This window comes from Trichophyton rubrum (genome assembly GCF_000151425.1).
Source record: "Trichophyton rubrum CBS 118892 genomic scaffold supercont2.1, whole genome shotgun sequence".
NCBI classification, from domain to species: Eukaryota; Fungi; Ascomycota; class Eurotiomycetes; order Onygenales; family Arthrodermataceae; genus Trichophyton; species Trichophyton rubrum.
This window is the reverse complement of record NW_003456428.1, coordinates 2,842,967-2,869,453: the sequence shown is the minus strand read 5'-3', so window position 1 is coordinate 2,869,453 and position 26,487 is coordinate 2,842,967. Positions and strand designations below refer to the sequence as shown.

Sequence of the window (26,487 nt, the reverse complement as noted above, 5' to 3'; positions counted from 1 at the left end):
GGGTTATCAGGGCGGACTACTGGGGTTTGGTTCACAGGGAGTTCGTCGGTTCTACGCATTCTCTTCAAGCATGACTTCGGCGTTTACTATTTCAAACATGTACTTTTATCTGCATGCATTTGTTTCCCATCTTGACTTTAATTCATTTGGCTCTAAAAAGATATAACGCCAATAGGAACCGCTTCTATAATTTTCCGTTATATCACCATGAGTAACAGAGGGGAGAATGCACCGTAATAATGTATAACCAGGCAGTATATCATAACCCAAAAAAAAGAACGAAGCAAAGAGTAGGATGTCCGTCTTATGTCCGTCTTAACTATGCTTCCCATTAACGACTGGAAGAGGTCCCTCTGTCTTCTCCAGGTATTCCACCAATGCCTCGATCGTACAGACTTTGATGCCCCATTTCTTTCCAAACTTCAAGCATCCGTCCCGCCGAAGCATCCCACCACCAGACTGCTCGGCGACTCCCTCTGGAGACTCGCCATCTTCAACTAGCTCACAGATGACGCCGGCAGGGAACTTCCCGGCCAATCGGCAGAAGTCAACAGTAGCTTCAGTATGGCCTCGCCGCTCACGTACGCCTCCAACCCTTGCTTGGAGGGGTAGGATATGGCCGGGCCGTCGGAAGCTGGAAGGCTTGACATCAGGGGAGGCTAGGGTGCGGCAGGTAAGCGCTCTATTATGCGCAGAGATTCCGGTGGTGACTGAAGGGTCATTCGAGTCGATTGAGACTGTGTATGCGGTGCGGTGCGGATCGGTGCTCTGGGAGACCATTTGGGGCAGTTCGAGATGGGTGGCTAGGTTGGGCAGTATCGGGGCGCATATATAGCCACTATTGGATTGGCATTGTCAGCTACAGGCAGTAGACCAGCCGTGAAAAAGGCTCCCAGCTCCGTGCTGACCTTGAATGTCTAACCATGAAGGCCATTTTGCGAGTGGTGATGGAATCTGCGGCAATGATCAGGTCGCCCTCATTCTCTCTGTCTTCTGAGTCAAGCACGATGATGAATTCTCCATTTCCTGTCGAGAGAAGAACAGCAGTTAGCAATCGCATCAAGCACGCAGACAGCTCTATAAAGACATACTGAACGCCTCTACCGTCTCTTCCACCGTATTGAACCGCAATTCCTCCTGTGGCAACGCCATCGCTGAGCCGTATCTGATGAGGGTGGGAGGAGATGTTTTCTCGACCGGGACAGCGTAGGAGCGACAATAAGGGTATAAAGTAACAGAGCAGGCAAGGCAGAACGGAGAACTCGAGACTCAGGGGCGTCCGAGCAGATATAAGGGATGCGTCAGGCAGGATTGCGGTTCGAGTGTAAAAAATGCGACCAGAAATGCGACCCGGCGGACATCGAGATGAAAACTAAGAAAGCCTAAAAAAGGTACCTAGAGGCGACCACTTTTTCTCCCTTCGGCCGCCGACGGGGAGAAGAACCAATGCTACTTCCGGGCGATCTGTTTGACCCTAAAGGCACCGGGTTGAAGGGCGCAGGCAGACCGTCGAGCAGCCACACAGCACGAAGCTCGACGTCGCTCATTATTCTCGTGCGTCAACGTCGCCGGCGCAGAACCCGGATGGCTCCGTGCCTCGGCTGATTCTTGCATGGCCTAGATAGCTACTTAGTTAGTGACTTCGGCCGTCTGGCTGCAAGAGTGCCGGCGGCGAGCAGAAGAGAAGACGAGAGAAGACGAGAGAAGACGACGAAGAGGTGAACAGAGGCTTGATTCGTAAATCCTACAAAGCATGATGGAGCAACTCGAAGCAGCAAGGACGTTGGCTAGACGGCCGTGGATAGCGGGCGGCCGTGTGATTTATAAGTGCTATCAAAACATTTGAAAGCAGGCCTGCGTCGAGACGTATCATATCCAGCCCATAGACATGCACTTTCTAAAGTCCCGCCAGGCCTCCGTTTCCATCCTCATCCTCTCTACTTCTTGTTCAGAGGGTTCTTCAGCTACTAGCGGTTCTTCTTTGTGGGCATGAGAGAAGTGTACCCGCCCAATTTGAGATCCAGTCCAGATGATCAGCCCGTCCTGGTCCAGCCTGCTACCCCTGGTAGGTATGATCTTGCGAGCTACACGACCGTTTACATCATAATCATAGTCTTGTTCCATCGCGGTGTTAATCCCCCTCCCTTGCCCAATTGATCCAACCTCCGGAGACTTGCCATTCAGATCCAGAGTCCGTAAAGGCGTCCTGCCGTCTCTCTCCATCCAAATGATGCGGCCCATTGAATCTGAAAACACAATCCGAGATCCATGGAGGGCCACAGAGAGAAGTTTTGAGGGAGAAGTAGACGCTCTGTTCACGTTGACGGTTTTAATTGCGAAAGCAGAGGTGCCATCTGTATCCGGAGACGTATGGGAGTATATTTCTATGGAGCCAATCCCCCTATGCTCTCCGCATGCAACGAAAGACTGACCTCGAACGCTGGAATCTGATGAACGGTAGTATTTGGGGATGGCTGGCAAGGCCGTCAGCCCGCATAACCGAGCGCCGGAGTGTACATTTGCTTGTAGACGCCCCAGATTCCGGCGGTCATAAAGAAGGATACTCGAGAATCGTCCAGCCACGATTATGGAATTCGTGCTCGGGAATGGAGGGTGGAGGACGCAGTTAGGGCCGGGCTGAAGTAACTCGGTATAATTCACTGTTCTGGGATTTCCAGCACTTGGATGTAATGATGAGTGGGATTCCAGGAAAATAGATGTATCCCTCTGTTGATACGCCGGCTGGAGTCTCGGATCTAAAAGATGTAGCCCTTTGCTTGTGGCAACCGTAATAGGGACCTGGTAGTCTAGCGTCTCCTGCGATAGAGCAAATATACGCTCCGGATAAGCCCTCTGCGAGATCACTTCCAGGGTGGACAAGTCCACTTCATTAACAACGTTGGCGTCAGCAATATATGCTCTCCGCGAGATAGAATCAACACTGATTCGCTCTGTAATGCCATCATGTCTCGTATTATTCAGATCAGCCGACGACGAGAGACTGGGAAGCGAAAGCACAGAGCGACTTGACCGGGCAGCTTTCCCATGGCTAGCATCCCAAATAGCCACCAAGCCGTTCTCAAGCAGGCCAACAACCTGGTCGTCTGCACCGTAACTCCTGTTCTTCAGGATGCCAACCCCTTTGGCCTCCAGTGGACGACCACGGCCAATAAGGTCTTCAATAGCCGGACTCTGTAACCAAGTGACATTCACAGGGCCATAGCGAGCAACGTATTCAGCGCACCAGTCAATTTCTTCCTCTGGATCTGACGGGTCCCAACGCACCGCAGCGTTGTCTGGGGTATCCTCAAACAGGTGAGACTGCCACAGCTGTTTGCTAGATACCGGATAAAAAGTGAGCTTCCGCTTCGTCTTCATAAAGCGCTCTTTCAGAGCCAGATAGCATATCTCGCGCCATACGACGTTATCACGCGCAGCAGCATATAGCCTCCGTGATACCAGCTGCAAAATGACCAGGTCTTCTGGAGAGAGATCTAGATAACCATTAGTTACACCGTCAGCCAGGTCATTAGTATTCTAGTAGGCAACAGGAACATCATACAGCTAATGATTACCTGGAGAATCTCAAGTGGCAATCGGTCCATCATCGTAGCATACCATGTGTCGTGCTTTATGGTCAATTGGTAGCCTAGTGTTCTTGGTTGATCACCGGAGGTTGAGATGTTGAGTTGTATTTTTGTCTCAGGCCAGTCGGATAAACTAAGTATAGCCTTACATTGCCAATGGATCCTTTTTATCGGGCCTACGGTCTCATGTTACAAGGACAACTTGTTCAAATTCTATTGCCGAACCTCATCTCAACATTATCTTGCTGTATGTCTACAATGGGCTGTAAAGTATACCAATTAAAGCATGACATCTAAATTCAAGGCATATATAGCTTATTGATCGGGTTTCATAACTGCATCCTTACATAAAATCGTAACTTTTTTGAAGAACCGGCGCCATTCCAGTGGATCTCCCTTGATCTTCACAAATTCAACTTCAACAAGGCCCTCTGACACTGTCTCTATAAGGATATTCCCATGGAGTGGGCACTTCCTATCATCTGAAGTTCGTAGTCGGATAAGTACTGATTCCGTGGATATCTTTGGTGCAACAGGGACGTGCAGGAGCTGCAAGGCCTCGCAGATCCGAGAAACCAAAGATTTAGCAGGCCAGGTGGAGAAGAAGCGAGTCAGACCCGAAGCTGGAACAATGTCCTGGAACCGCTGCGCGTTCTGGGTGCGACTGAGTGGCACAGATGGCGTGGCGCAGAACTGTGACATGGATGGCTCTTCCAGGAGCTGTTCTGCTAGAAGAATGGCTTGGTCAGTAGTTATACCATCCTTAGGCTGGGAAGCTGACTGGAGTCCGGTTGTTAGTCGAGGCGGGCCGTCCCAATCCATGATGCTAGGATCCATAGGGGTCTCTGGCTGGGTAGCCGAAAACTTAGGCTTCAAATCATCGCTGGCCCCCGAATCAATATCCATCAGATCAGAGTTACTATGCTGTGATTGTGCCTGTGACGAGGACAGTGGGTTCTGAGAGAAGTCTATGTGCAGCGACTCGAACATGGTTGTAGCAAGCTTCACCGGGTTGGCGAGCTTTCCATCCACAAGGTGTTTGTTTTGGCGTGTAAACCAGGGATGTCTGCGAATATCTGCCATGTTGAACCTACTGTTAACGTCCAGCTTTAGCATACCACGAAGGAGCGAGAGTGCATCCGAGGGGATGTCATTCCATAATTCATCCGAAGGCCTTGAGTTTGATTTGACATAGTCACAAAACTCATAGCTCTCGTCTGTAGGGCTATCCCATGGGGTATTCCCCACCAGCAGCACGAATAGCACAATACCACATGACCATGCGTCTGCGATATCAGCTCTGTAGCCCTGGCCCTTTGAGTGACCTCGATTGCTACACTGAATGACTTCGGGGGCAATGTAGGGGGGACTTCCACACAGCGTGGTGTTTAACTTCAGTTTCCCGCCATATTCAAATAGCGTAGCAAGCCCAAAATCGGCAATCTTCAGGTTTCCATCCACAGACAACAGAATATTTTCCGGTTTGATATCTCGATGGCCAACTCCCTTAGAATGCATAAATCCAACCGCATTAATCAACTGTGAGAAGTAAACATGCGCTATATCCTCGCCCACACCCTCATCAGCTTCAATCTTGTCAAATAAGTCACCACCTTCAGCAAGTTCCATGGCAATCCACCGCCAGGCCTCATTCTCCCCTGTATTGTAGAATTCTATGATGTTCTCGTGGCTGCCGATATGTTTATGCAGCGCGACCTCCATCTGCAACTGCTTTGCACTAATATGTCCATGTTTGGCGGCATATTCCTTGTGTATAAATTTCACTGCAAAGATAGGACCGTCCGCATTCGTGGGACAGCCCTTCTTGATGCTAGAAATGGAATATCAGCAGGCTATCAAGTAGAGAGCGCGTAGAGAAAAAAAAAAAAAAAAAAAAAAAGGAAGAAAAAGCAGGCAGGAAATGGCAAACAATACGCATTGCAAAGCATATATTTACCATGCATAGGCCCCCTGTCCTATTGTCCGTGAGACTATGCGGAATGGCAGGTCATCAGGCAACGGCGCCAACTGCGAATGCTTCATGGCCAAACGAGCGTCAGGGTCGAAGAACGAGTGAAACAGGACTCTAGGATTGCAGCCCAGCCTGCATGAGACAGTCCTTTGCCAGCCTCTCTCGTCCAAAAGGCCTTGTCTTGTGCAGCTGAACCAACTGACTGTCCTCGACGCGGGACGACGCAGTTTCAGGTTGATCCCAGCGCGCGCAGGTCGAGTGGACGAGAATCGCCCTTCGGGTTTTCTTATCGATAAGCCGTGCGGCGGTTGCCAGGGAAATAAAACACAAACACAGCCAGCGAACAAACGAAGAGCGAACGACTTTCAAACCGCCCGGCGTCTGTTTCTTTTCTAGCTGACACTCCGCGAGGACGATACCACGGCGTTAGATATTGGGGGCCTGCTTTTCGTTTATCCTTTTAATGAGACAGACTCGAGTCCTAGCTAGCCAGGGCCCGATATTTAATACTCCTGCGAGACCACCGCTCTTCTCTTAATACTTCCATCGTCGACTCTCTTTTAGAGCCAGGTCGGATACCTTATTGAAGTGGATCAGTCGAGAGCAGCCATGGACTTCGCTATTGAAGATTCTCAGAATGCGGCTCCTGAGGGCCAGGCCAATGTCGAGCACTCGAAGCTCGGCGCGACAGCTTCCAAGGCTGACACCCAAAGCGTTACCAAGAGGTTTGTCTAATGGAGTTACTCTGCTTCCATCTTACTGTTTAGTTGGTTATTTCTGACACTCATGCTTACTGTTTTATCCGATAGACTCCAGAGTGAGCTCATGCAGCTGATGATGTCTCCTTCTCCTGGCATATCAGCCTTCCCAGACGGAGACGGAAACCTGCTTTGTTGGACCGCCACCATCGACGGGCCTGATGACACTCCCTATCAGAAGCTCTCCTTCAAACTCTCCTTTTCCTTCCCTACAAACTACCCATACGCTCCTCCTACAGTCTTATTCAAAACGCCAATCTACCATCCCAATGTGGATTTCTCTGGACGGATCTGCCTTGATATCCTCAAGGAAAAGTGGAGCGCAGTATATAATGTCCAAAGCGTGCTTCTCAGCCTTCAAAGCCTTCTAGGCGAGCCTAATAAGTTCGTCATATTCACGCTCGGTTATTAACCCTGGTTTACTTGTCTTCAGTTACTAATTTGTATCTTCTACAGTTCAAGTCCCCTGAACGGACAAGCCGCTGAGCTGTGGGATAAGGACCCTGCAGAGTATCAAAGGCTCGTTTTAGCTCGTCACCGAGAGATCGAGGCTGGCGAGTGAAGTTTACGTCTAGATCTTGACGATTCCTGGGAAACGGTCTCCGGGTCAATTCCAATATAACGAATTCCATTGCATTTGTCGGAAGGCAGGGAAGAAGGCATTTTTATTTACCGTTGGTCATTGGATTACTTTCATATTAGTTCGGTCTGGGAGCTGGAGTTTTCTCACTTGGTGCTGCATGAGAGCGCTCCAATGCGCTACAGCTCTTTGGAATGGACGAAGCTATAATTCTTCTTATTCTGCATAACCTGGTACTTTGAACACTGGCACTGTACGGCAAACTATGCCCTATAATGGACGAGAAGATGACAAGTGTGCATTGTATCTGGTGGATTTTTTGCTTCTCTTGTTTCTTTCTTCAGATGAATTCTATTAATCCAAGCCTGCTGCCATGCCTCTTTGTATTCGAACTCCGTCTCTAATATAGGCTGAGTAGCAAACCAGCGTATGAAGTTTATAGCTAGGCCCTTGTTTATCCGAATGCAAGCATCCGTGTATATGTCAATAAACACGAAGAAAATTGTAGGCCTTGAATTACACAAAATATGGAACTCATTCACAGTGGCACCACCCGTCCAGTTTGAATATCTTGCTAGAGGTTAAAAGTACTAATTAAAGGCAGCCATGGCCCAACTGTTAGTTAAGCTCTCGGATCTTGAAGTAGGTAAGTGTATAATCTCTCGCCAACTATCTGGTCTGATGATTTCTTGCTTACTTGTAATTCATTTTAAGGGGTTCGATGAGTAGCAGCTTCAGGGCTTAGGCTAACCATTATTCGGGCCCCAGAGACACGGAACAGGAGTTTTTACCTTCCATCATCATGCGATGTGTGATCTGCCGGTGTTACTCTTCGTTCAATATATCATTCAAACCATATGGACTATCTACTAATTTCAATGCTAAGACGCTTCTCTGCTGCCTAAGCCTTATTTAGCCCTAGAGACCTAATTCTCACGCGAAGCTCTCCCAAAAGAGGTCAATCACCTAGTTTATTGCCAAAATAACACAGCAAATTGGTCCTCTGTAGAGGAACGAGATTCCCAATTAAGCTTGAGTTCGATCTAGCTGACCTATTTGTTCAAAGACGGATAATTAATACAGGTTCCCTAGTAGACGAACTTAGCAAAGTCAACGCACTAGACGATTACATTGATTTCATTTGGTATCTCCTAACTAGTTATTGGTCATAAGAAACGGCCCACAGCAGAACAACCGTTAAAGACCCACGGCCTTAGGAAGTGTCAAGGAGTATATTGAATCTGGGGTATCGTGGCGGCGGCTGGCAAGAAGGTACACCAAACCGTGGAATCTCTAGAGTTCAGCTTATGATTTCTTATGCAATGTTCACCAATACTCGAGTCCCTTCTTGAAAGAGCCGTAAGCTTTAAAGAAGGCAATGCCATATAAACGAACCGGGGTATCAGTTAGCATGGTATTTGACACCAATGTAATATTTCCCCTCGTTTTTGCGACCCGTGGCCCCCTATGCAGGAGAAGACAAGGGGAGAAAGCACAGGTCAGGGGGTCAACCCTATAAGTAGGAATTATATACGGACGCTCGTGATGTATGACTATTTACAGAAATGAACTGTTCATATTATAATATTTCGGGAGCAAGGCTCTAATGGCCCTAGCTTGGCCGTGGCGTGAATTACGACACGTAATATCGTGTTCTCTTGGATATTGGAGTTTGAAGAGAGGAGAAATAAAAGCCACGTAAACACATAAGTAGATAGTTGAAGCTATGAACACCGGGTTCAGTTAGCTAACAGGCTCATATTCATATTGCCATGGTCGAGTTCATTCCCATGGCCATGTCCTTTGGTTTAAAGAACTGCTGTTGGTCGGTAACTAGGAGTCCAGCGATGCTGGCACTGGTGAATGTGCTCAATGCTCCTGTCAACATGGCACTCAGTGCAACCTGTGACACGTCTCCAATACGGCTAGGAGCCAATTGGGCCAAGACACCTATCTGATTGCCAAGGGATCCGATGTTCGCAAACCCACAAAGAGCATATGTAGCGATTAGTCGAGAGCGAGGCGAGAGATCGGCGTAATTAGGATCTTGCTGAAGGGCAGTATAGGCCACAAATTCGTTCTATGAATACTGGTATGAGAGAATGAAGCCGGACGGGGAGTGGGATATCCATCAGTTATAACTTACCGCGATAAGCTTGAGGCCGATAAGCTGGGCAACTTTGTAAAGATCGCCGGTTCGCGGGACACCTAAAAGGAAGGCAATTGGGTAACAGAGGTAACCCAGGATAAGCTCCAGGGTAAGGTCTGGCCCTTCGATTGTCAAATAGCGACCCCACCAGGTAAGAAGGCCGTTGATAAGACCGATTAAAGAAATGATGCACAAGAGAGTGGCAGCTATCATACTGCCGATCTTGAGACCCAGCCAGGCGCCGGTTGCAAATGCGTGAAGTGCGTTTTTCGCTTTGTGTTCGTCATCTTCTGGGACAACCACCCGGCCAGCAGTGAGAGTTTCTTCAGTTTCGGGATATCTCATTTTCGAAACTGCCAAAGATGCAGGAATACTCATAACACAAGACGAGATCAAAGCCTGAGGATTAACTCCTATTCCGACATAAGCAATCAATACACTTCCAGCAATTGTTGCGAAACCAGAGCACATGACTTGATGAATTTCGGCCATGGTGAGGTAGTTAATAAATGGTCGGATAAGCATGATCGATTCTCCTTGGCCGATGAATGGTGATGCTGCGGCAACAACAGCTTCTGCCCCAGAAACACGCATAGCCCAGAAGAAGAATGACGCGAATTTGACAACGAACCACTGTATGAAACCAACGTAGTAGAGCAGCTGAACCAGGGACACGAAGAAAATAATGGCGGGCACCACATTGGCCAAAAACCATTTTATTTTCGCAGCATCCGGGGTGGTAAGAAATTGGGTACCAAGTGACGCGAATCCCAGTAGATCTGTCGCGCGTTGAGAGATGAAGTGGAAGATATCATATCCGACCGTAGTTCGGAGAACAAAGATAGCAATGACGAATTGCACGAGCATTCCAACAATAACTGTCCGCCATACGATTTTTTTTCTGTTCTTGGACGTAATCCATAGGCAGAAGAGGAGTAGGGCAAGCCCAAATAAGCTAACTGCTCGATTTTCACGAGTGTTATCCTGGGACTCCTCAGACACAAATGCACCGATAATGATCACGCATACGACAAAAGCAGCAGCCAGAGGTGTTTGCATCTTCTGAGGGATCATGTTGGCGACAGGTTGAGCGGTATGGGACCATACCCAGTATATTGGTTTGGTCACTATGGAGATGGGTACATAGTTGAAAATGACCCTGAGAGTGACGCCGAGATAGACAAGGAATGGGACAACCCATCCGAGTTCTTTGCGACGAAGGATTAGACCAGCAATCCACCAGCTGAGCCACACATCGTCAGCAGAAGTTCATAGAAACCCACTCCCACGAGAAACGAGACAGCCCAGCATGTCAGCAAGAGACGAAGCAACTCACCCTGTGAAAATTAGCCAAATTCCTAAATTTACCGCAAGACGAATCTCTTTCTTGTATCGCGACCATATTGTACGCCTGCCGCCCTCTGAGGAAGTTTGTGCACTTTCAACGTCCCCCGTGGTTTCGACGACGGGCTTTTCGGTCGAGCTCGTTATTCTGCCACTGGTATTGGAAGTTCCTCTTTCAGCGGCGGCTCCATCTTCGATAGGCTTCTCATCATTCATAACTTGATGGACATGATGGGCATCGTGGTGCTGATGCGCTGGGTTCAAGGCTGGCGCCGGCGGGTTCGCTCCTGGTGTTCCTAGAGATGGCGAGCTGTGCGCAACCGGGTTCTTATCATGTTGATTCTCCATTGTTTCACCAGCTCTTGGTCAATTAATGGTGCCCCCCGACCGCCCTATAAAGTGGCTGGTGTTTTCTTGAGATGATGAGGAGGATGTTAAATTGCCTGAACTCGTCAGCCCTCCAGCTTTGGCAAGGGAGCAAGCAGGTTGAATGTACAAGCTCCCTTCAGCTCAAGATACAACGACTCGATGCGAGATCAATTGACGCGAATGTTGTCGGCCGGTATAGTGCGAAAACTGCCCACGCGTAGATTGAAAGAAAAATTATGGCAGATGTGTGGGATGATGCAGAGTTTGGGCGGAGTATCGGTGGCGGTCCAGCTCTCCCAACTTAAAATAGAAAGCCACAGAGCCGAGATGGTGGTAACTATGTTGGAGTTGCCTGGGGATCGGCCGGCAATTATGTAGGAAGGCGCAGACTCTCAAGCCAGGGACAGTTCGGCACGAATAGGCGAAGGCCGACAGGATTTTTCACTAAATTTTTACTCCTTTGTGAGGATCTCGGGCAACCCCAGATATAGAGACGGTCCCGTCCTGCCCTCGTGAGACGTGAGAGAAGCTCTCTTGAGTGGAGCCGAACCATGGTTGCATTCACACCTCGCCCGAGCCCAACAGCTGCCCCAAAAGCAGCGACGCAGGAGCGGACAGTGATAGCGTGCATGAGAAGCTGGGGAAGAGCACGTTGATTGGGTCGACCGTGCATTCCTGGCGTAACAATGATTTGGACGGCACATTCTTCTGCGCAGGCTGGGATGGCCACGAAGCCCACACAACGAGACTAGGGTTCGCTCGTCGTCTTTCATTTTATTGATCATTATTTCCCTTGCCCGAGCGCATTCAGATTGCTATGTATGTCAGTTCCAGGGCGCTTCTGCCCAAGTCATGTTCGTCCAGTAATTGGCCGACAATGGCAAGCAAAAACGTGAGTGGCGGGACGTTCCTGCGGAGGAATGTAACGTCGTCGTTTCTCTTGATATTAAAGGTCATTATTTTCTAGCTGGTACCCGCCACTGATGCGGGAGGGGGTTTCATACCGTCCAGGTGCAACCTCGGCGCTTTGGTGGCCCAGCGGCCAGGGATGTTTGACAAGGCATTCTCTGGCCCTAGAAGGCTGACTTTCGACCCCAGATTCGACCCAGAATACTTGAGTACTTTCCAGCGGTCTGGTCCCGTTGAGTCTTGGGTAAATTGTCCTCGTGCTCGCTGTTGTTCTTCAGATGAAGTTGAAATGAAAAAGAAGATGCCCTTCGATGTCTCATTTGTGATGGTCACGTGTCCCTAGTTACTTTAGTCCGATGTCTTCCTCGCCTAATAGCAAGGTTTGCATCCGATAGACGTCGACGACGATGCGTTTTGCGAAGAGGTGAATATATCGGTATACCTACGTGAGTTTGGGCTTCTAGATGAAGGCGCAAGTAGCCGGCTCTGCTCCCGTATCATGCGAATACAACTGACTAAGCGTGTACGCAGGTCGCCGTATCGATCAACTAGCTAATAATACTCTGGGGTTATGGCTGTGTCATGAATAATATAGATCTAAGGAAATAATGCTGAGAATAATTCCAGCTACTTATCGCACCTCGTGGCCTGGGGACAACACCATACACAACAAAGTGCTGTATTCTAAGATCCGGTAATCTCCACTCTATGCAGTTAGACGGGTGGAACGGGCAGCATCTCAGCAACCGGTTCGGCGTTTGACAATATATGGAGCAAATAGCTACTCTATATCCATGGCACGGATATAAGCCCGCCTTTATCCCAAAGAAGAAGCTCATTTAGTGGTGGGCCTTTCTTTGAATGGACGACTTTCAACAATAATAATATGACATCCGGTTCTTTGTGTTGAAGCAAAGCTCGGCCAACAAGGAGCACAGCGTGGAAATTCAGGCTAATTCGACACAACGCGGAGTATACCGAAGTGTCACCAAATCTGCTGGCATAGACGATGGCCTTTGAACACAGTATACAGAGTATATAGCCTTTTTAGTGATGTTTTCAACACACGGCCCAAGGATCTTGTGTAACCATCCACCACGTGCAGGAGATCTAGATTAAGCAGCGAGTATGAAAGCGTGGACTTACCTTGCCATGGCGAACCCTTTTTTTCCAATGAACTCAGTCGGTCAGAGTGAAGGGAAACAACACTGTCGTACATAGGGCTAGTTATACGGCTTATGAGGTGTGTTTTCCTGCAGCTACCCCTACTTCAGCCATGACAATTATGGATTCGGCTGAAACCACAGGGGAATCTAACCCTCACGATGTAAACATAGGACATTAGTGAGGTACAAATTTAGCGGCCTATGGAAACTTGCCCAAGATCAACCGTTGTCGGATATTCTTTGCCTGTCACCTCGATGGCCCATCGAGAGGATTTCAAGGAACCCACTCGATCAGCTGCAGCCCTGGAGTCACCACTGCGATCACCACTGCGGAGAATGTCCGAGTCGCACGATAACCCATTTGGGCTCCTTGCCTTTGCTCAACTCGTTACTGTATGCGAAATACTTCTCTGTTTAGCTATTAACCTGGACCAACCTAACCTTGAGTACTAACAGGAAGATTGGGATCCAGCGATCATCATTATCAAACATATGCAGAAGCAGGTGCTTGCTGAAAAGTGGGTTGAGTTAGATATAATGAAGTATTATTTATTAAATAGTGCTATCTTGCTAACCCTCCAGGATGAAGGCAGATATCGTAAGTACATAATGCATATTTTCAACTTGTCAGAACAGATCTGGGTTCAGCCTCCTACTCCAACCTCCTAGAATAGTCGCATGCCATTGATCATCCTAACGGCCAGTTTATGCGGCCTTGCAGTTCTCAGCAGCGAACATCTGGGCACAAGCGGGCAGTCGGTTGTTGTAGATGTTGTCAACAGCAAAGTACTTGTACTGCTCCTCGCAGTTGGTGGTAAGCAAGGGCAAGATGCTGGCCTTCTTTTCCCATAGAGCGGAGATCGCGCTGGACTGGAAGCATCCAAGCACCTCCTCCAACGTCTCATTCTCGGAGCCACATAGGTTTACATCGCGGAACTTTCCTCCAGAGCATTCTTTTGCCCCCTGGAACATGGTATCGACCATGTTGATGTAGTATGGGGCGAGAGTAGGGGCTCCCATGGTGGTACATTCATCTTCGAAGAATTTGGTGACGAATGGCTTGATCTGGGTCTCGTAGTTGGAAGGGATGAGGCCGCATCCTCTGCCGCAAAATTCCTTCTGGAAAATGGTTCCAACTTTGGCAGCATCAAACGATTGGATGACTGAGGGCAGCTTGAGGCAGGAGAGGGATGGAATAGCAACGACAGTGCTACCAGCCATTGTGATGGTGAGAATGCTTAAATCGGCGAAACGCATATTTATAATAGCTTGGGTGGAAGATTTTGACTTGGTCGAGGCTGATTCTTTGGCGGTTCAATGTAGATGAAGAGTAGCTTGGTTAAATAAGGAAATTTGAGGACCTAACGTCCAAACTGGAGGTAATGGCAGCAATTTATACTCTGTTCACACCGTTCAAATATATCTTGCTCCTGTCTCTCCCAAGATGATTATGTGCTGCCTGAGTAGACCCGCAGCCCTACTTCTAAGCCCAGTGGGGTACTATTTGTATCCAAGCCGTTCGGCGGAGTACGATCACCGTCCATAACGTCTTCAGTCAACTTGCCGGGAACCTGCAGTTCCACAAACTAGAGACAGCGGTATCTTTGTTTTGCCTTCATGGGGACTGTCCACCCGGGAAACGCTGGAAGTCCAGCAACTCTACTGGATTCGCCTAAAAAAGTAATTTACCCCTTCGCGTATTTAGGACAATCATCTTATTTGACAATGTCTCTATGGCTGACGGTAGATCAATTTTGATGTAGCCTACAGCGCAAATGGCAGGAACGTGTTTTGAGTGGACAGGCACTCTGCAGCATGATCTTCTCATCCAGCCCACAAACTCGTGCACGATTGGGACTCTGAATACGGGTTATGCGATTGGGGTCTGAATCAGCTTTCCTCGGTATTCCTATGTTTGCAGTAGCCTCGTCAACAGCAGTACATGGTTGGCATCTAGACAATTCGTTGTTTGTTACTCCGTAGAGCAGAACATCAACCTGGCACTCAAAACCTTTCACGGTTGCTGTCGTGAAGAAAACGTTGAGGCCAAAGCCAAGCTCTTCTGCCAAGATGACCAGAGCTTGGGGCTAGGCTGTCTTAAGACTAGTTGGCAAGCTTATGCCGATCATTTGTGGAGAAATCCCGATGAATCGTCGCAGGAGATATAAAATACTACATGTCACACGTCGAACTAGACAGATCGACCGGAAGGTTAACGGGTTTGCTCTCGGCATGGCTTGGAGCTATTGAGCATAGTGGTATCTGAACATGTATACGGTAGGCCTCACAGGGATAATGAGCATCAATGATCATGCGGCTGGCTTCAAAGCGTAAAGAAACCAAAAATTAGGCAACAAGGAAAGAAAGAAAAAGTAACTGATACTATTGCCCGGGCACAAGGTATCTACGGTGAATAACTCGTACTTGTTACGGAATTAGGGAGTACGGAGTTTTATTGCAGGCTCTAAGACACATCACTTGACGCAACGGAGCAGCTTCCCTCGCCTAAGGATAAACTACTTTGGATAGAATGCCATATGATAGCCCCATGCCGCTGGGACGAGAAGAAGGATGATGGACATGAGCCACTTGAAGTGATGGTTTGATATCGAGTCCCATAAATCCCTCGGCTCCCCTGTTGCTCCTGCATACAAATCCACTGTCGCCATCTTCTTCCTCTGCCAACCAAGTACTGCCAGAAACAGATGCCAGTACCTAAACTCTGGCCAATGTATGTTCAGAACTTCAATAACGGTATCTCTATGGCACTGCCAGAGTAGAAAGTCACTTAACCGGCAGACACCAGACGTCCGGATTAACACATCCAAAGGGGGATCATTGCAAATATCCATGTTGCTATCAATTGCCTCAGCTGTGATATTTTCCACGTTTTCTGGTGAGTCGTTATGGTTTCGCACCGTCATTTCAATCGCTCTTGCTATTTCATCGCGAGAAGTATAGGGGAAACAGACGTTGAACGTTCCCTCGTCAAAATCCGCAGTCTTCTCGGTCAACTTTTCAATAAGTTTCCTGATTTTTTCGGGGAGCAGTTCCAAGCGACCTAGAACCCGAAACCGGATCTTGCGTTTATTGGGAGAAGGATATAAATACTTTTGTATCCAAGTCTCAGATATGTCCATTAAATCGTCCACCTGCTCTTTTGGCCGCTTGAAATTTTCGATGCTGAATAGGTATGCCGTGACGCACTCGACGCCGGTGTCAAAGAAAAGGTCCAAAATCTAAAGCAGCATATAAGTCAAGATCCACGTAAGATGCAGGTAATATACATTACATTTTCCAGGGACTTCGCCCCCATCTGATGGCCGTTTCTTACATTAATCTCACGAGATTTGGCCCACCGTCTGTTTCCATCTGCAATAATGGCAATATGTTTGGGAACGGGGCCCTGTTGAACAATTTTCATAAGAAGGTTTAAAACAAATTGCGAACTCAATTGGTTCTGTAGTAGCTGAGCCAATGGCATATTGACAGATAGCAGTTGGGCCGACAGATGGTAAAAGCGAGTGTGGTTGGCTTTTCTAGGTCAAGTTGACACTGGCAGCCGGTGGTATTTATTTGCCCGAATGCTCCAAAGTGAATAATAGATCTATCAAGCCGTGGGTGATGGCACCTGAGCTGGCGTCCATGGCGGAGTCCTCGGCCCATAGTACAGCTTCATGGCAGGGGACGGTCAGAAAAACAAACAAGAAATATACCAATCAAATAAATAGTGATATAGATTCGAAGCGAACTTTCTCGCTTCCATGAACACGTGTCCGCCTTGGGAATCCTGTGGTATATTAGCGAGCTAGAGGCCGCGGCGATCATAAATATAGTTACACGCCATTTCGCATGTATGTGCGTCACAAAACTAGCAATCTAACTAGTTCGATTACCAACTGGGCAACAGCAGCATCCTTTCCACTCGTTTTATGGTATTAAATGGTATCAACGGCCTCCACGGAGATACCTCGATCTCGGCCTTGCCATGATGAAACTCTTCTGCTTCCCCCAGGACGCTGGCCAGGCGGAAAACCAGCTATTACCACAAAAAACCTGTGATCTTCCAGCAGAAGTGCTCAGGGATGCCGTTCCCTAGCAGGCTCAAGCTCCTCTTTCGAGCGAGCCGTCCAACATACTGGACAACAACTTTGATATTCTACCTCATCGGCCTTTTACAGGCAGGCTCATATCCCCAGTCTGTCCCAGAGATCATGCTCGCTGTTGCGTTCTCAGCACCTCTATGTCTAAGTAAGTAAACGTCAGTCATGATTAAGTTTCTCTCAGGCAGGTTGTTAACTAGGAAAGTTGTAATGGGTGGAAGTGATATCCACGACTATGAATCAGATATAAAAAACCCTCGGAAGGGTCAGTCATGGCTAGATGGCCGCTCTGTCGAGAAAGTAGATCATGCTTTCGTCCTACAGGCCTGTAAAGTTGCGACAATCAGTGTCATTCTACTCGCAATACCCGCATCTGTCCAGATTCCTCAGACCATGGCCTACGTTTTGATAGCCCTTGGTGCTTCATGGGCATATACCACTCCTCCAATTCGGCTCAAAGGACGGCCATTCCTGGACTCAATTTGTGCTGGAACGCTCTATTGGTCAATCTGGGCCAGCGGCTTTTGTTTAAGGGATGGTGAAGGAAGCACTAGCTTACAGGGCTCGAACCCGAGTGTTTGGATTTTCTTCTTCTGCGCCGGCTTGCAGATATTTACTGCCGTTCTTGATCAAAAGGCAGACTCTGCCGCTGATATTCGAACAATAGCAACAGCCTGCGGTGAACGGATGGCTGCCTTTTTATCGACAATAACCTTGTAAGCTCTCCCTTCCCCACTTTACATACTAGGTATGGGGAAATAATAAAGTGACTCTTCTCTGGCTTAGCTTCATAGCAGCCGTCTCAATGGGTTTATGGACGGGCCTAGGCGCTGGTACCTTCGTGCTTTCGCTTCTATCACTAGGCATTGTTATAGTGCCCAATAGAATAATCCCGGCAGCCTATCACATTGTTCCAGTTCTAGCTACCTTAAGCGTAGGGTGGGGGGCATATGGAATCTATAATGTCCATCAGGGGAGGCCTATCGTCTGGTGAATAAGAATAATGGGGCTAATGTTCAGTCTCCATTACATGCTCGAATACCTAGTGATCCCGTCACGATGTTAAATATAAGAGTCGTTATCCTTATCAGTTAACTTATACTGGTAGTCTCAGGCACCTATCAATTATTAACTGACTTGATTGGTAAATATTCATCTGCAGCCACCGGCCGAAGCTAAGTAAATAAGTAAATGCTATAGCTTCCTTTTATTCTTCTTCCTGACGCCATTTAAGCCAACCAACCCACCTCCTGGCTGCCATACGTCTTTGAAACCCTCAACCTGCCAGCTCCGTCCATAATGATAATACAAGGAAACAAACAGCAAGGGTGCTGTACAAGGAACAAAGGAAGTGTAGAGGTGTAAGAGATCTGTCTGTCGATGAAACCCTGGGTGATTTGAAGGACTGTTACAGGAGTATGCTTGCTTGAGTAACTGCCAACGTTTCATAACTTAAGAGTGGGGTGTCAGGGGAGTATAGAAAGGTAAAGGAGGTGTAGCATTTTGTATCATGGATATCAAGCGAAAATAATAGAGCAGGGATTTAATGTGGTATTGGATCTCGAGGTTGAAGCAGGGCGTATTTCCTATGTTGCAAGACACAGACCGGCTCCAGCTCCAAAGGGGAGTTAAGGATAACTTCCGTCACTGTAGCTCTGTGTGCGGAACCATATGTATGGTGTTATTGTCTTCTATAGTGGCCTGAGAGAAATGGACCTTCTTCTCAGCACAGTTAGGCAACCTTGTTAGTTCCGATACAAACGAATGACCCCAGAATGCACTATCAGAGCAATATTAGCTTTTAGGATCTACAAAAGTAATTGGTGGTTGAGTATACAAACCTGGTGTACTTGTTAATATATCTCTCCAACTTGGTATAGTTCAGCTTCCGCTTCTCCGGGCTCATGGTGACGGCTTCTTTGTAAGCTGCAGCCAGCTCCTCGGTATTCCAGGGGTTAATTATCAGGCTGCCATTAAGGCTTTGGGCAGCGCCAGCAAATTCTGACAGAATGAGTACGCCATTGCGATCCCGCTGAGTAGCAATGTATTCATATGATACAAGGTTCATTCCATCTCTAGTTGAGGAAACGATGCACACATCAGAGACAGCATATAAAGCAATGAGCTCGTCAAAGTTGACTGATTTATGCAAGAAGTGTATTGGCATAAACTCGACAGTTCCTAGAAGTATTCGTTGGTTAGGCAGCGGTTTGGTAGCCAGGAATAAGTTTAGAGTACGTACCAAATCTCCCGTTTATCCGCCCTACGAGCTCGTTTACGACAGCTCTGAGGTTCTGGTACTCCTCGACATCCTGCCTACTTGGGACAGCAACTTGAACCAGTACAACCTTTCCAATCCACTCCGGATGGTCGGTTAGAAACACTTCAAAAGCATGAAGCTTCTGAGGCACTCCCTTGATGTAGTCTAGTCTGTCCACGCCAACCATCAACTTGACACCCTGAAACTTTTGCTGAAGCGCAGCTATCCGCTTCTGTACTTTTTCTCGTTTTAGTCCCTCTGTGAATTTTTCGGGATCTATACCGATTGGGAATGCTCCGACCGTTACAATCTTCCCAAGGAACTCTACTCCGTTAGGTGTGGTTGGCAGACCTCTGACATATAATAGTTAGCAAGTAACAGTCAAGCCGCAAAGAAGTATAAGAAGAAACGACTAACAGTATTCGCGAACAACTACTTAGGAAGTGACGGGCGTAGTCGTATGTATGGAAGCCTATGAGATCACAGTGAAGGACCCCGAGCAAGAGCTCGTTCCTGACAGGCAAGATTCGATATATCTCGCTACTTGGAAACGGCGTATGTAGGAAGAAGCCGATCTTGACATCCTTCTTGCTATCTCCAATCTCTTCCCGTAGCATCGAAGGTAGAAGCATCAGATGGTAGTCATGTACCCACACCAGGTCACCGTCCTTGACATCTCTTGCGATTGCCTGGGCGAACAATCGGTTTGCTTCCTGGTACGCCTCCCACGCAGACTCGTCGAAGGTGATATCTCCAGGGTGGTAGTGGAAAAGAGGCCATAATATCGAGTCTATATCACCCCGCAGTCGCCTTGTCAGCACAGAGTTCGCTACCAGTTCTACAGCAATATTCTAAGGGGGTGGTAAAAAAGAGAAATAAGAACGACGGAGCTTTTTACGTACTGGAGAACCCGTTGTAGTGTCTATCTGCCAGATCGTTGTCGATAAATACCGGAACAGCATTATAGTCCTCCTTCAGCTTCTTCTTGAATATATCGACCTCGTCGAACGGCACCTCCAGGCCCGGCCACCCGTACCACTGAAACTTCGTTGTCTTGGACAGGCCGCTGAGACCGCTCACGAGACCCCCCGAGGACATGGAGGACTCATATTTGCCCTGGCTAGAGCGAGAGATGGTGATGGGCAGCCGATTTGAGACCAGCAGCAGCCTCGACTCCGCGCCGCTCTCTATTGCCGGCATGGCTCTGTGTGTGTGTGTGTGTGTGTGTGTGTGTGTGTGTGTGTGTGGTTGTGCTGTGGGCGGACTTGGAGCGTGGGGGGGAACTGGCGAAGAAGCTGCTGTGGATGTATCTGTTCACGCGATATCTTGCACTTTCTGGCGGGCAGGGCGAGGTTCAGGACCGACGGGCAGAGACGGAGACGTGGGCAGAGCAGGACGGTCGAAGCGGGCGATGCTTGGGCGCACTCAACGGGGTTTCGAGAGTCGTGTCAGCGCATAAGGGGAGCAGGACGACGGCGGGCAGACGGGCAGACGGCGCTCTTCTCTCGTCAGGGAGAGCTTGCTTGTCTTCTTCTAACGTCACGGCCGGAACAGGGCGAGCAGAAGAGCCACCTCCGGGGGAACTAAAAATAAGAGCCGGCGGGGACGAAGCAGGGAAGAAGAAGAAGCAACTTCTGTGACGCCACCAGCTTGGCGAGCAGCAGGACGGCGAGACAGAGCTCCAGGAACGGCGGCGGCGAGGACGAGAGGGCGCAAGAGGGACGGGACAGACGGGCTGGCTGGAGCTGGAGATGATCCAGAGCTGGGACGGTGTCGCAGTAACTAATAGCGAGCTCGTCGTCTATGAAGCAGTCAAGCTAACTAGTGAACTGTGCCGTCGAGCAGGACGTCCGGACGACACGACGACGAGGCAGACGGACGGCCGACGAAGCTCCTTTTTGAGGCTGATATAGGTTAACGACAGGCGCAGTATGCGAGGCAGCAGGAGAGCTAGCTGGTTCTAGCCTGGCAGCGGAGGCAAAGGCTGGTGGCCTAGATATGCAGGGACAGCACCGTCACCGGCATCAGTGTCATCACGGAGTGAACTGCTGGATATCTGACAGCCCTCGCTATGGCGCATTCCGATGAGCTTGAACAGTCCTTAGATGCGGCGCTGGAAGTCAGCCCGGGAGTCAGGCTTGCACCATTTATTTGCTCCGCTCGAATTGCTCGTATACAGCAAGAAAAGTCTGCGGGTTTGCTGCTGGGTTTGCTCTTCTACGTCTAGATAGCAGTTGCATTAAGCACTGCTTGCTTGCTGGCTTATCCCTGTGCTACGTGAGCTCGGAGGCAACGGGAATGGTTTCATTGGGGATTCGAGATGCAGCTATTTATTTGTTGACAGAAAACAAGCGCTTGCTTGCCACCTGGGGATTTTGATTCCATGGTTAGACGTGAAGCAGCAGGCTTGCAATGCCCCCGCCACAGATACATATATACATCGAGATGGGTGGATTGATAGTTAGTGATGGTCCAATTTCTCTCACAAGGCCGCTGTTTTACTGCTACAAGACCATCGGCCCGTTTGTTCATCGCTGGTCACTTTTCCTTCGTGCTCCAGCTTGTTCAGGACCTGTATCACTCCATGCGAAGCAGGAAGATGCAAGCTCTCCGGCACCGCTGCATATATAACTTTGACCAGCTCAATGGGGGTCCAGCCGGAAGGTTTCGTAGCACCGGGCTGGCTGCTATCGAGCGAACCGTACTTTAACACCCGCAGAATCTCGTCTTCCCTCTGCTGCCGGTGCCGGATATACTCTGTTATCTTGGACTTGCAGTTCTCAATCACCGGCCCGTGGCCAGGGTATCCTCTGGCATTAACACTGGCTTTATCACCCATCTTGTCCAGGCTGGCCATATATGTCTTTAACTCTTCAAAGACCGCCGTTCCCTGGCCCAGGACATCTTCAAGTAGACAAGGCAGGTCAGCTACGTAACTGTGCAGTAAAAACAGCTATACTCACTATCACCGGTAAACATGGATTCTTCCTCCTCCATCAAAAACACAATGTGGTCTCTCGTGTGCCCTGGCGTATGCAGTGCCTTCACAGTTGCTCCCACCACACTAAACACCTGCCCGTCTTCAATACCGCATTGCTCCTCGTCTTTCTCTGGATCATGCTTATACACCTGTACATCAGGGCATATCCGTCTCAAGTCCCGTACACCCCCGACATGGTCGTGGTGCCAATGTGTTAGCAGCGCGTGCGAAACAGTGGCCCGTTCACTGGTGAGTGTTTGCTGCAACGCCACTGACCACGATGGCTTGCCCTCCCCGGTATCGATGAGGAGGCGTTTAGCTCCACAGCCAAGTAGATAGGTATTTGTTCCTGGTTACGCAGTGTTTGTTTTTGGTTTTTCTGCATCATGCATCACTGTGACAGCAAGACGGGCGTGCATACCTTGGAGTGTGAACTGGGGAAACGGGTTACTCTACTGGCACCAACTATTGGCAAGTGAACAGACGTACCTTGCCGGGATTCCCACCTAGAATCCTTATCACAGAGGCACTAAGCCTCTCTACCTCTGCGAGAGGCACCAGTTGCGTTGCCATTAGCGGGTGTAGGGGTACGCGTTCTCCCTAGCGGATATGATAGATGGGTATCCTGCTTGCTGATTTCAAGGGTATATATCTTATCAGACGGAATAGATGGATGGTAATTTATTCATTCGATATATGCCTAACGAAAATCGAGATATCTGTCTACTTGAATCTCCTGATGGTTTCTCCCCAACGTTGGAGAGGCTGAAGCGGCTTCAATAACAACTTTACCTCGGCTGAATTGCCTTACTTAGTAAGCACCCGAGTTCAGACGAAAGGAGCCGAAGAGTTGAAGGATTGGATGAAATAAGGAACCTGAATAATTATTCAAGTAGTATATATACACATGCAGGCAAGCAACATGATCTTTGGCTTTTGAGATAAGGTATGACAAGCAAGTTGACAAAAAGAAAATACAACCAATGTGCAACTGCTGGTGATTACCTTCACTTCATCATCAACGGGACATGAACAAAAGCATCAGCTCGACAAAAGAGGCGCAAGGGGGTGTATTTGGTACATAGGAAAAAAGAGACAAATAATAGACCACATAGAACCGACAGGCGAAGAAGAACGAAGAAGTGCGGTAAACAGCGAAGGCAATATAGAAATCCCTCTCAATCCTCTATTGGCTGAAAATAAGACAACATTAGGCTTAAGTCAAGGAGGAGAGCTGTTTACTGAGCCTTCTTGGCCATGGTGTTCAAGGCGCTTCCGTTCTTGAACCATTCGATCTGGCTCTCGTTGAAGGTGTGGGAGAGCTTGACGTCGAAGGAAGCGCCGTCCTTGGGGTGGACACGGAGAGTCATTGGCTTGCCAACGGCGAGCTCGGTGCACATCAAGTCAACCATGGCAGTTGGTGGGATGCGGTCGTAGTCAGCGGGATCAGCGAAGGTAAGGGGAAGCATTCCCTGCTTCTTAAGGTTGGTCTCGTGGATACGGGCGAAGGAGCGGGTGATGATGGCCATGCCACCGAGATGGCGGGGCTGAAGAGCAGCGTGTTCACGGGAAGAACCTTCTCCGTAGTTCCAGTCACCAATGACAACCCATGGGATGCCGCGGGCCTTGTAGGCACGGGCGGTGGCAGGGACGGAGTCGTATTCGCCAGTCTCGAAGTTCTTGACGCTGTTGCGCTCACCATTTTCGGCGTTGACAGCACCGATGAGAAGGTTGTTGGAGATGTTGTCAAGATGGCCACGGTACTTGAGCCAGGGACCGGCCACTATAGCGGCGTTAGCAATTGATCTTATGATATTATTGAATTTGTTACTGGGGTGGAGAAAACTTACTGGAGATGTGGTCAGTGGTGGTCTTGCCCTCACACTTGATGAGAATTGGAATGCCCTTGGCGTCCTTTCCATCCCAAGCCTTGAATGGCTCAAGGATCTGGAGACGGTCACTGGATGGGTTGACGGCAACGCTGATGGAAGCACGGTCAGCTGGAGGAGCTTGGTAGGTGTCACGGCCTGGGTCGTAGCCATTGGCTGGCAGACCCTCACCGGTTGGAGGAGCGAGCATGAACTCGTTTCCGTCCTTGTCCTTGAGCTTGTCGGTCAATGGGTTAAAGTTGAGGGTACCGGCGATGGTGAGAGCAACAACGAGGTCAGGAGAGGTGACGAAGGCATGCGTGGCAGGGTTGGCATCGTTACGACCAGTGAAGTTACGGTTGTAAGAGGAGATGATAGAGTTGGCTTCATTCTTCTTGACGTCCTTACGATCCCACTGGCCAATGCAGGGGCCACAGGCGTTGGCAAGGATAACACCGCCAAATTCCTCGAGGGTCTTGAGTTGACCGTCACGCTCGATTGTGGCACGAATCTGCTCGGATCCGGGGGTCACGGTGAAGAGGGACTTGGCCTTGATGCCATGGTTGAGAGCATCACGGGCAATGGAAGCAGCGCGGGACATATCCTCGTAGGAGGAGTTGGTGCAAGATCCAATGAGACCGACCTTGAGTTCAGAGGGCCAGTTGTTTTCCTTAACGGCCTCCTTGAACTTGGAGATGGGGGTAGCAAGGTCGGGGGTGAAAGGACCGTTGATGTGTGGCTCTAGCTCGCTGAGGTTGATCTCAATGAGTTGGTCATACTGGGCGTTCTCGTCAGGGCGGAGTCCCTCGGCGTAGACGCGAGAGAAGTCACCAATGGACTGACGCTTAGTAGCCTTAAGGTAGTCGTACATGCGGTCGTTGAAGGGGAAGAGGGAGGTTGTAGCACCAATTTCGGCACCCATGTTACAGATGGTACCCATACCAGTGCATGAGAGGGAGTTGACACCATCACCATGGTATTCAATGATGGCACCAGTGCCACCTTTGACGGTGAGAATACCAGCAACCTTGAGGATGATATCTATGCGATAGTTAGATGCTGAAGATAAACTTTATTTAGCTAGAGGAAGAAAACCTACCCTTGGGGGCAGTCCAGCCAGACATTTGACCAGTGAGCTTGACACCGATGACGTTGGGGGCCTTCAATTCCCAGGGAAGACCAGCCATGACGTCGACAGCATCAGCACCACCAACACCGATAGCAGCCATACCAAGACCACCACCGTTAGGAGTGTGAGAATCGGTACCGATCATCAAACCACCGGGGAAACAGTAGTTCTCGAGCAAGATCTGGTGGATAATACCGGATCCGGGCTTCCAGAAACCGATGTTGTACTTGGCACAAGAGGTGGACAGGAAGTCGTAGACCTCCTTGTTGATCTCGTTGGCACGGGCAAGATCCTTGTCACCGCCGAGCTGGGCCTCAATCAAGTGGTCACAGTGGACGGTGGCAGGAGTAGCGACCGATGGCATGCCAGCAGACATGAACTGAAGGATGGCCATCTGAGCGGTGGCGTCCTGGCAGGCAACACGGTCTGGGCGGAGCTTGAGGTAGGACTTTCCACGCTCGATCTCCTGACCATGAGGGTCGTCAAGATGGGAGTAGAGAATCTTCTCGGCAAAGGTGAGTGGGCGGTTAAGACGAGCGCGCACAATGTCGAGGTTCTCGGCCATTTTCCTATTACCGAATGTAGTTAATATGACGCTCAAGCTAGAATTTCACCTCCCTGATTCAATGCGTACTTGTAGTTGATGTGGTTGCCCTGTAGCCATCAATTAGCCTCTAGCCGCTCCAAAACCTGTGCAATTGAAGTATTTACCTTCTCCCAGTTGGTCATCTCGACCTTCTTGTCAAGGTCAGCGGCAGAGGCAAAACCCCGCGCTCCGAGAAGCTATACAGGCACGGCCAGCGGTCAGACAACGTCGCGATGGAAGCCAGAAACGGGCCGACTACACTTACGAGGCGGGTTTTTGGTGCCTACAAAAACGATGGTTAGCATTTTGCTGGAATAGCGGGCGTGAGGAAGAAGGACAAAAAAGGACGCACCATGGCACTGGCACGAGCGAGTGTGGTGAGCATGATGAGAGTCGATGTTCCAGCACGACTTAAGAAATCAAGGTAGAGTCATCCACCGTCGAGGCCGCACTCGAGCAATGGCGCTGGTTATATAGAGTGGAGTGGTCTGGCGAAAGGGAGTTGGTGAAGAGAAAGGAAGAAGAAGAGAAAAAGCAGAAGTTGAGGTTTAAAGTAGCCAGGAAGAAGGTCAAACACTGGCCAATCAACGAGCTGCGAAATAGCTGTTACTAAGGCTGGTTCTGCCGAGGTGACAGCGCAAATCACGTGACAAGGGTAACTGCGGAGGCGGAAGAAGCCCAGGAGAAGATGACTAAGCTGAGAGATAAAAAGCTGGGGGAAAAATCT

The 26,487-nt window shown here is 49.2% G+C and overlaps 13 protein-coding genes across 18 annotated transcripts; 3 read left to right on the top strand and 10 right to left on the bottom strand.

Moving 5' to 3' along the window:
- Positions 1-315: 315 nt before the first annotated feature.
- Positions 316-1,152, bottom strand: TERG_01088 (3,4-dihydroxy-2-butanone-4-phosphate synthase; the record flags this gene model as incomplete). The annotated part of the gene is made up of 3 exons (XM_003239055.1): positions 316-838; positions 909-1,026; positions 1,092-1,152. The coding sequence occupies 3 exons, from the start codon at positions 1,150-1,152 to the stop codon at positions 316-318; spliced, it is 702 nt and encodes a 233-aa protein (XP_003239103.1).
- Positions 1,153-1,869: 717 nt separating this feature from the next.
- On the bottom strand, positions 1,870-3,605 carry TERG_01087 (uncharacterized protein; the record flags this gene model as incomplete). Its single annotated transcript, XM_003239054.2, has 2 exons — positions 1,870-3,494; positions 3,563-3,605. The coding sequence occupies 2 exons, from the start codon at positions 3,603-3,605 to the stop codon at positions 1,870-1,872; spliced, it is 1,668 nt and encodes a 555-aa protein (XP_003239102.2).
- A 297-nt stretch (positions 3,606-3,902) lies between these two features.
- Positions 3,903-5,630, bottom strand: TERG_01086 (CAMK/CAMKL/CHK1 protein kinase; the record flags this gene model as incomplete). The annotated part of the gene is made up of 2 exons (XM_003239053.1): positions 3,903-5,418; positions 5,545-5,630. The coding sequence occupies 2 exons, from the start codon at positions 5,628-5,630 to the stop codon at positions 3,903-3,905; spliced, it is 1,602 nt and encodes a 533-aa protein (XP_003239101.1).
- A 538-nt stretch (positions 5,631-6,168) lies between these two features.
- Positions 6,169-6,879, top strand: TERG_01085 (uncharacterized protein; the record flags this gene model as incomplete). Of its 3 annotated transcripts, XM_003239052.1 has the most annotated exons (3): positions 6,169-6,284; positions 6,369-6,701; positions 6,774-6,879. In XM_003239052.1, the coding sequence occupies 3 exons, from the start codon at positions 6,169-6,171 to the stop codon at positions 6,877-6,879; spliced, it is 555 nt and encodes a 184-aa protein (XP_003239100.1). The 3 variants fall into 3 exon arrangements, with proteins under 3 accessions (XP_003239100.1, XP_047605337.1, XP_047605338.1); XM_047749239.1 differs by lacking the exon at positions 6,774-6,879 and having other exon boundaries at positions 6,369-6,729; XM_047749240.1 differs by lacking the exon at positions 6,169-6,284 and having other exon boundaries at positions 6,346-6,701.
- A 1,780-nt stretch (positions 6,880-8,659) lies between these two features.
- On the bottom strand, positions 8,660-10,738 carry TERG_01084 (uncharacterized protein; the record flags this gene model as incomplete). Of its 3 annotated transcripts, XM_003239051.1 has the most annotated exons (3): positions 8,660-8,977; positions 9,044-10,289; positions 10,383-10,738. In XM_003239051.1, the coding sequence occupies 3 exons, from the start codon at positions 10,736-10,738 to the stop codon at positions 8,660-8,662; spliced, it is 1,920 nt and encodes a 639-aa protein (XP_003239099.1). The 3 variants fall into 3 exon arrangements, with proteins under 3 accessions (XP_003239099.1, XP_047605336.1, XP_047605335.1); XM_047749238.1 differs by lacking the exon at positions 10,383-10,738 and having other exon boundaries at positions 9,044-10,120; XM_047749237.1 differs by lacking the exon at positions 8,660-8,977 and having other exon boundaries at positions 9,029-10,289.
- A 339-nt stretch (positions 10,739-11,077) lies between these two features.
- On the bottom strand, positions 11,078-11,598 carry TERG_11679 (uncharacterized protein). Its single transcript, XM_047750754.1, has one exon. The coding sequence runs from the start codon at positions 11,542-11,544 to the stop codon at positions 11,212-11,214; it is 333 nt and encodes a 110-aa protein (XP_047605334.1). The 5' UTR covers positions 11,545-11,598; the 3' UTR covers positions 11,078-11,211.
- Positions 11,599-13,089: 1,491 nt separating this feature from the next.
- Positions 13,090-13,503, top strand: TERG_01082 (uncharacterized protein; the record flags this gene model as incomplete). Its single annotated transcript, XM_003239049.1, has 3 exons — positions 13,090-13,227; positions 13,291-13,352; positions 13,428-13,503. 3 exons carry the CDS (start codon positions 13,090-13,092, stop codon positions 13,501-13,503), a joined length of 276 nt encoding a protein of 91 aa, XP_003239097.1.
- Positions 13,504-13,539: 36 nt separating this feature from the next.
- On the bottom strand, positions 13,540-14,055 carry TERG_01081 (uncharacterized protein; the record flags this gene model as incomplete). The annotated part of the gene is made up of 1 exon (XM_003239048.2): positions 13,540-14,055. The coding sequence occupies one exon, from the start codon at positions 14,053-14,055 to the stop codon at positions 13,540-13,542; it is 516 nt and encodes a 171-aa protein (XP_003239096.2).
- Positions 14,056-15,350: 1,295 nt separating this feature from the next.
- TERG_01080 (di-trans,poly-cis-decaprenylcistransferase) lies at positions 15,351-15,974 on the bottom strand (the record flags this gene model as incomplete). The annotated part of the gene is made up of 1 exon (XM_003239047.2): positions 15,351-15,974. The coding sequence occupies one exon, from the start codon at positions 15,972-15,974 to the stop codon at positions 15,351-15,353; it is 624 nt and encodes a 207-aa protein (XP_003239095.2).
- A 945-nt stretch (positions 15,975-16,919) lies between these two features.
- TERG_01079 (uncharacterized protein) lies at positions 16,920-17,657 on the top strand (the record flags this gene model as incomplete). The annotated part of the gene is made up of 2 exons (XM_003239046.1): positions 16,920-17,085; positions 17,143-17,657. 2 exons carry the CDS (start codon positions 16,920-16,922, stop codon positions 17,655-17,657), a joined length of 681 nt encoding a protein of 226 aa, XP_003239094.1.
- Positions 17,658-18,581: 924 nt separating this feature from the next.
- On the bottom strand, positions 18,582-20,397 carry TERG_01078 (alpha,alpha-trehalose-phosphate synthase [UDP-forming]; the record flags this gene model as incomplete). 2 transcript variants are annotated; one of them, XM_003239045.1, is made up of 5 exons in its annotated part: positions 18,582-18,717; positions 18,779-19,118; positions 19,180-19,550; positions 19,615-19,987; positions 20,100-20,397. In XM_003239045.1, 5 exons carry the CDS (start codon positions 20,395-20,397, stop codon positions 18,582-18,584), a joined length of 1,518 nt encoding a protein of 505 aa, XP_003239093.1. The 2 variants fall into 2 exon arrangements, with proteins under 2 accessions (XP_003239093.1, XP_047605333.1); XM_047749236.1 differs by lacking the exon at positions 18,582-18,717 and having other exon boundaries at positions 18,739-19,118.
- A 1,282-nt stretch (positions 20,398-21,679) lies between these two features.
- TERG_01077 (uncharacterized protein) lies at positions 21,680-22,750 on the bottom strand (the record flags this gene model as incomplete). Its single annotated transcript, XM_003239044.1, has 4 exons — positions 21,680-22,101; positions 22,161-22,526; positions 22,599-22,611; positions 22,667-22,750. 4 exons carry the CDS (start codon positions 22,748-22,750, stop codon positions 21,680-21,682), a joined length of 885 nt encoding a protein of 294 aa, XP_003239092.1.
- Positions 22,751-23,415: 665 nt separating this feature from the next.
- On the bottom strand, positions 23,416-26,145 carry TERG_01076 (aconitate hydratase, mitochondrial; the record flags this gene model as incomplete). Its single annotated transcript, XM_003239043.1, has 7 exons — positions 23,416-23,960; positions 24,028-25,086; positions 25,145-25,743; positions 25,809-25,828; positions 25,886-25,957; positions 26,026-26,043; positions 26,113-26,145. 7 exons carry the CDS (start codon positions 26,143-26,145, stop codon positions 23,416-23,418), a joined length of 2,346 nt encoding a protein of 781 aa, XP_003239091.1.
- Positions 26,146-26,487: the final 342 nt, after the last annotated feature.

Excerpts from the sequence above, each read along its gene's own strand:
- TERG_11679 (XM_047750754.1), bottom strand. The coding sequence starts at position 11,544 with ATGATCAATAAAATGAAAGACGACGAGCGAACCCTAGTCTCGTTGTGT.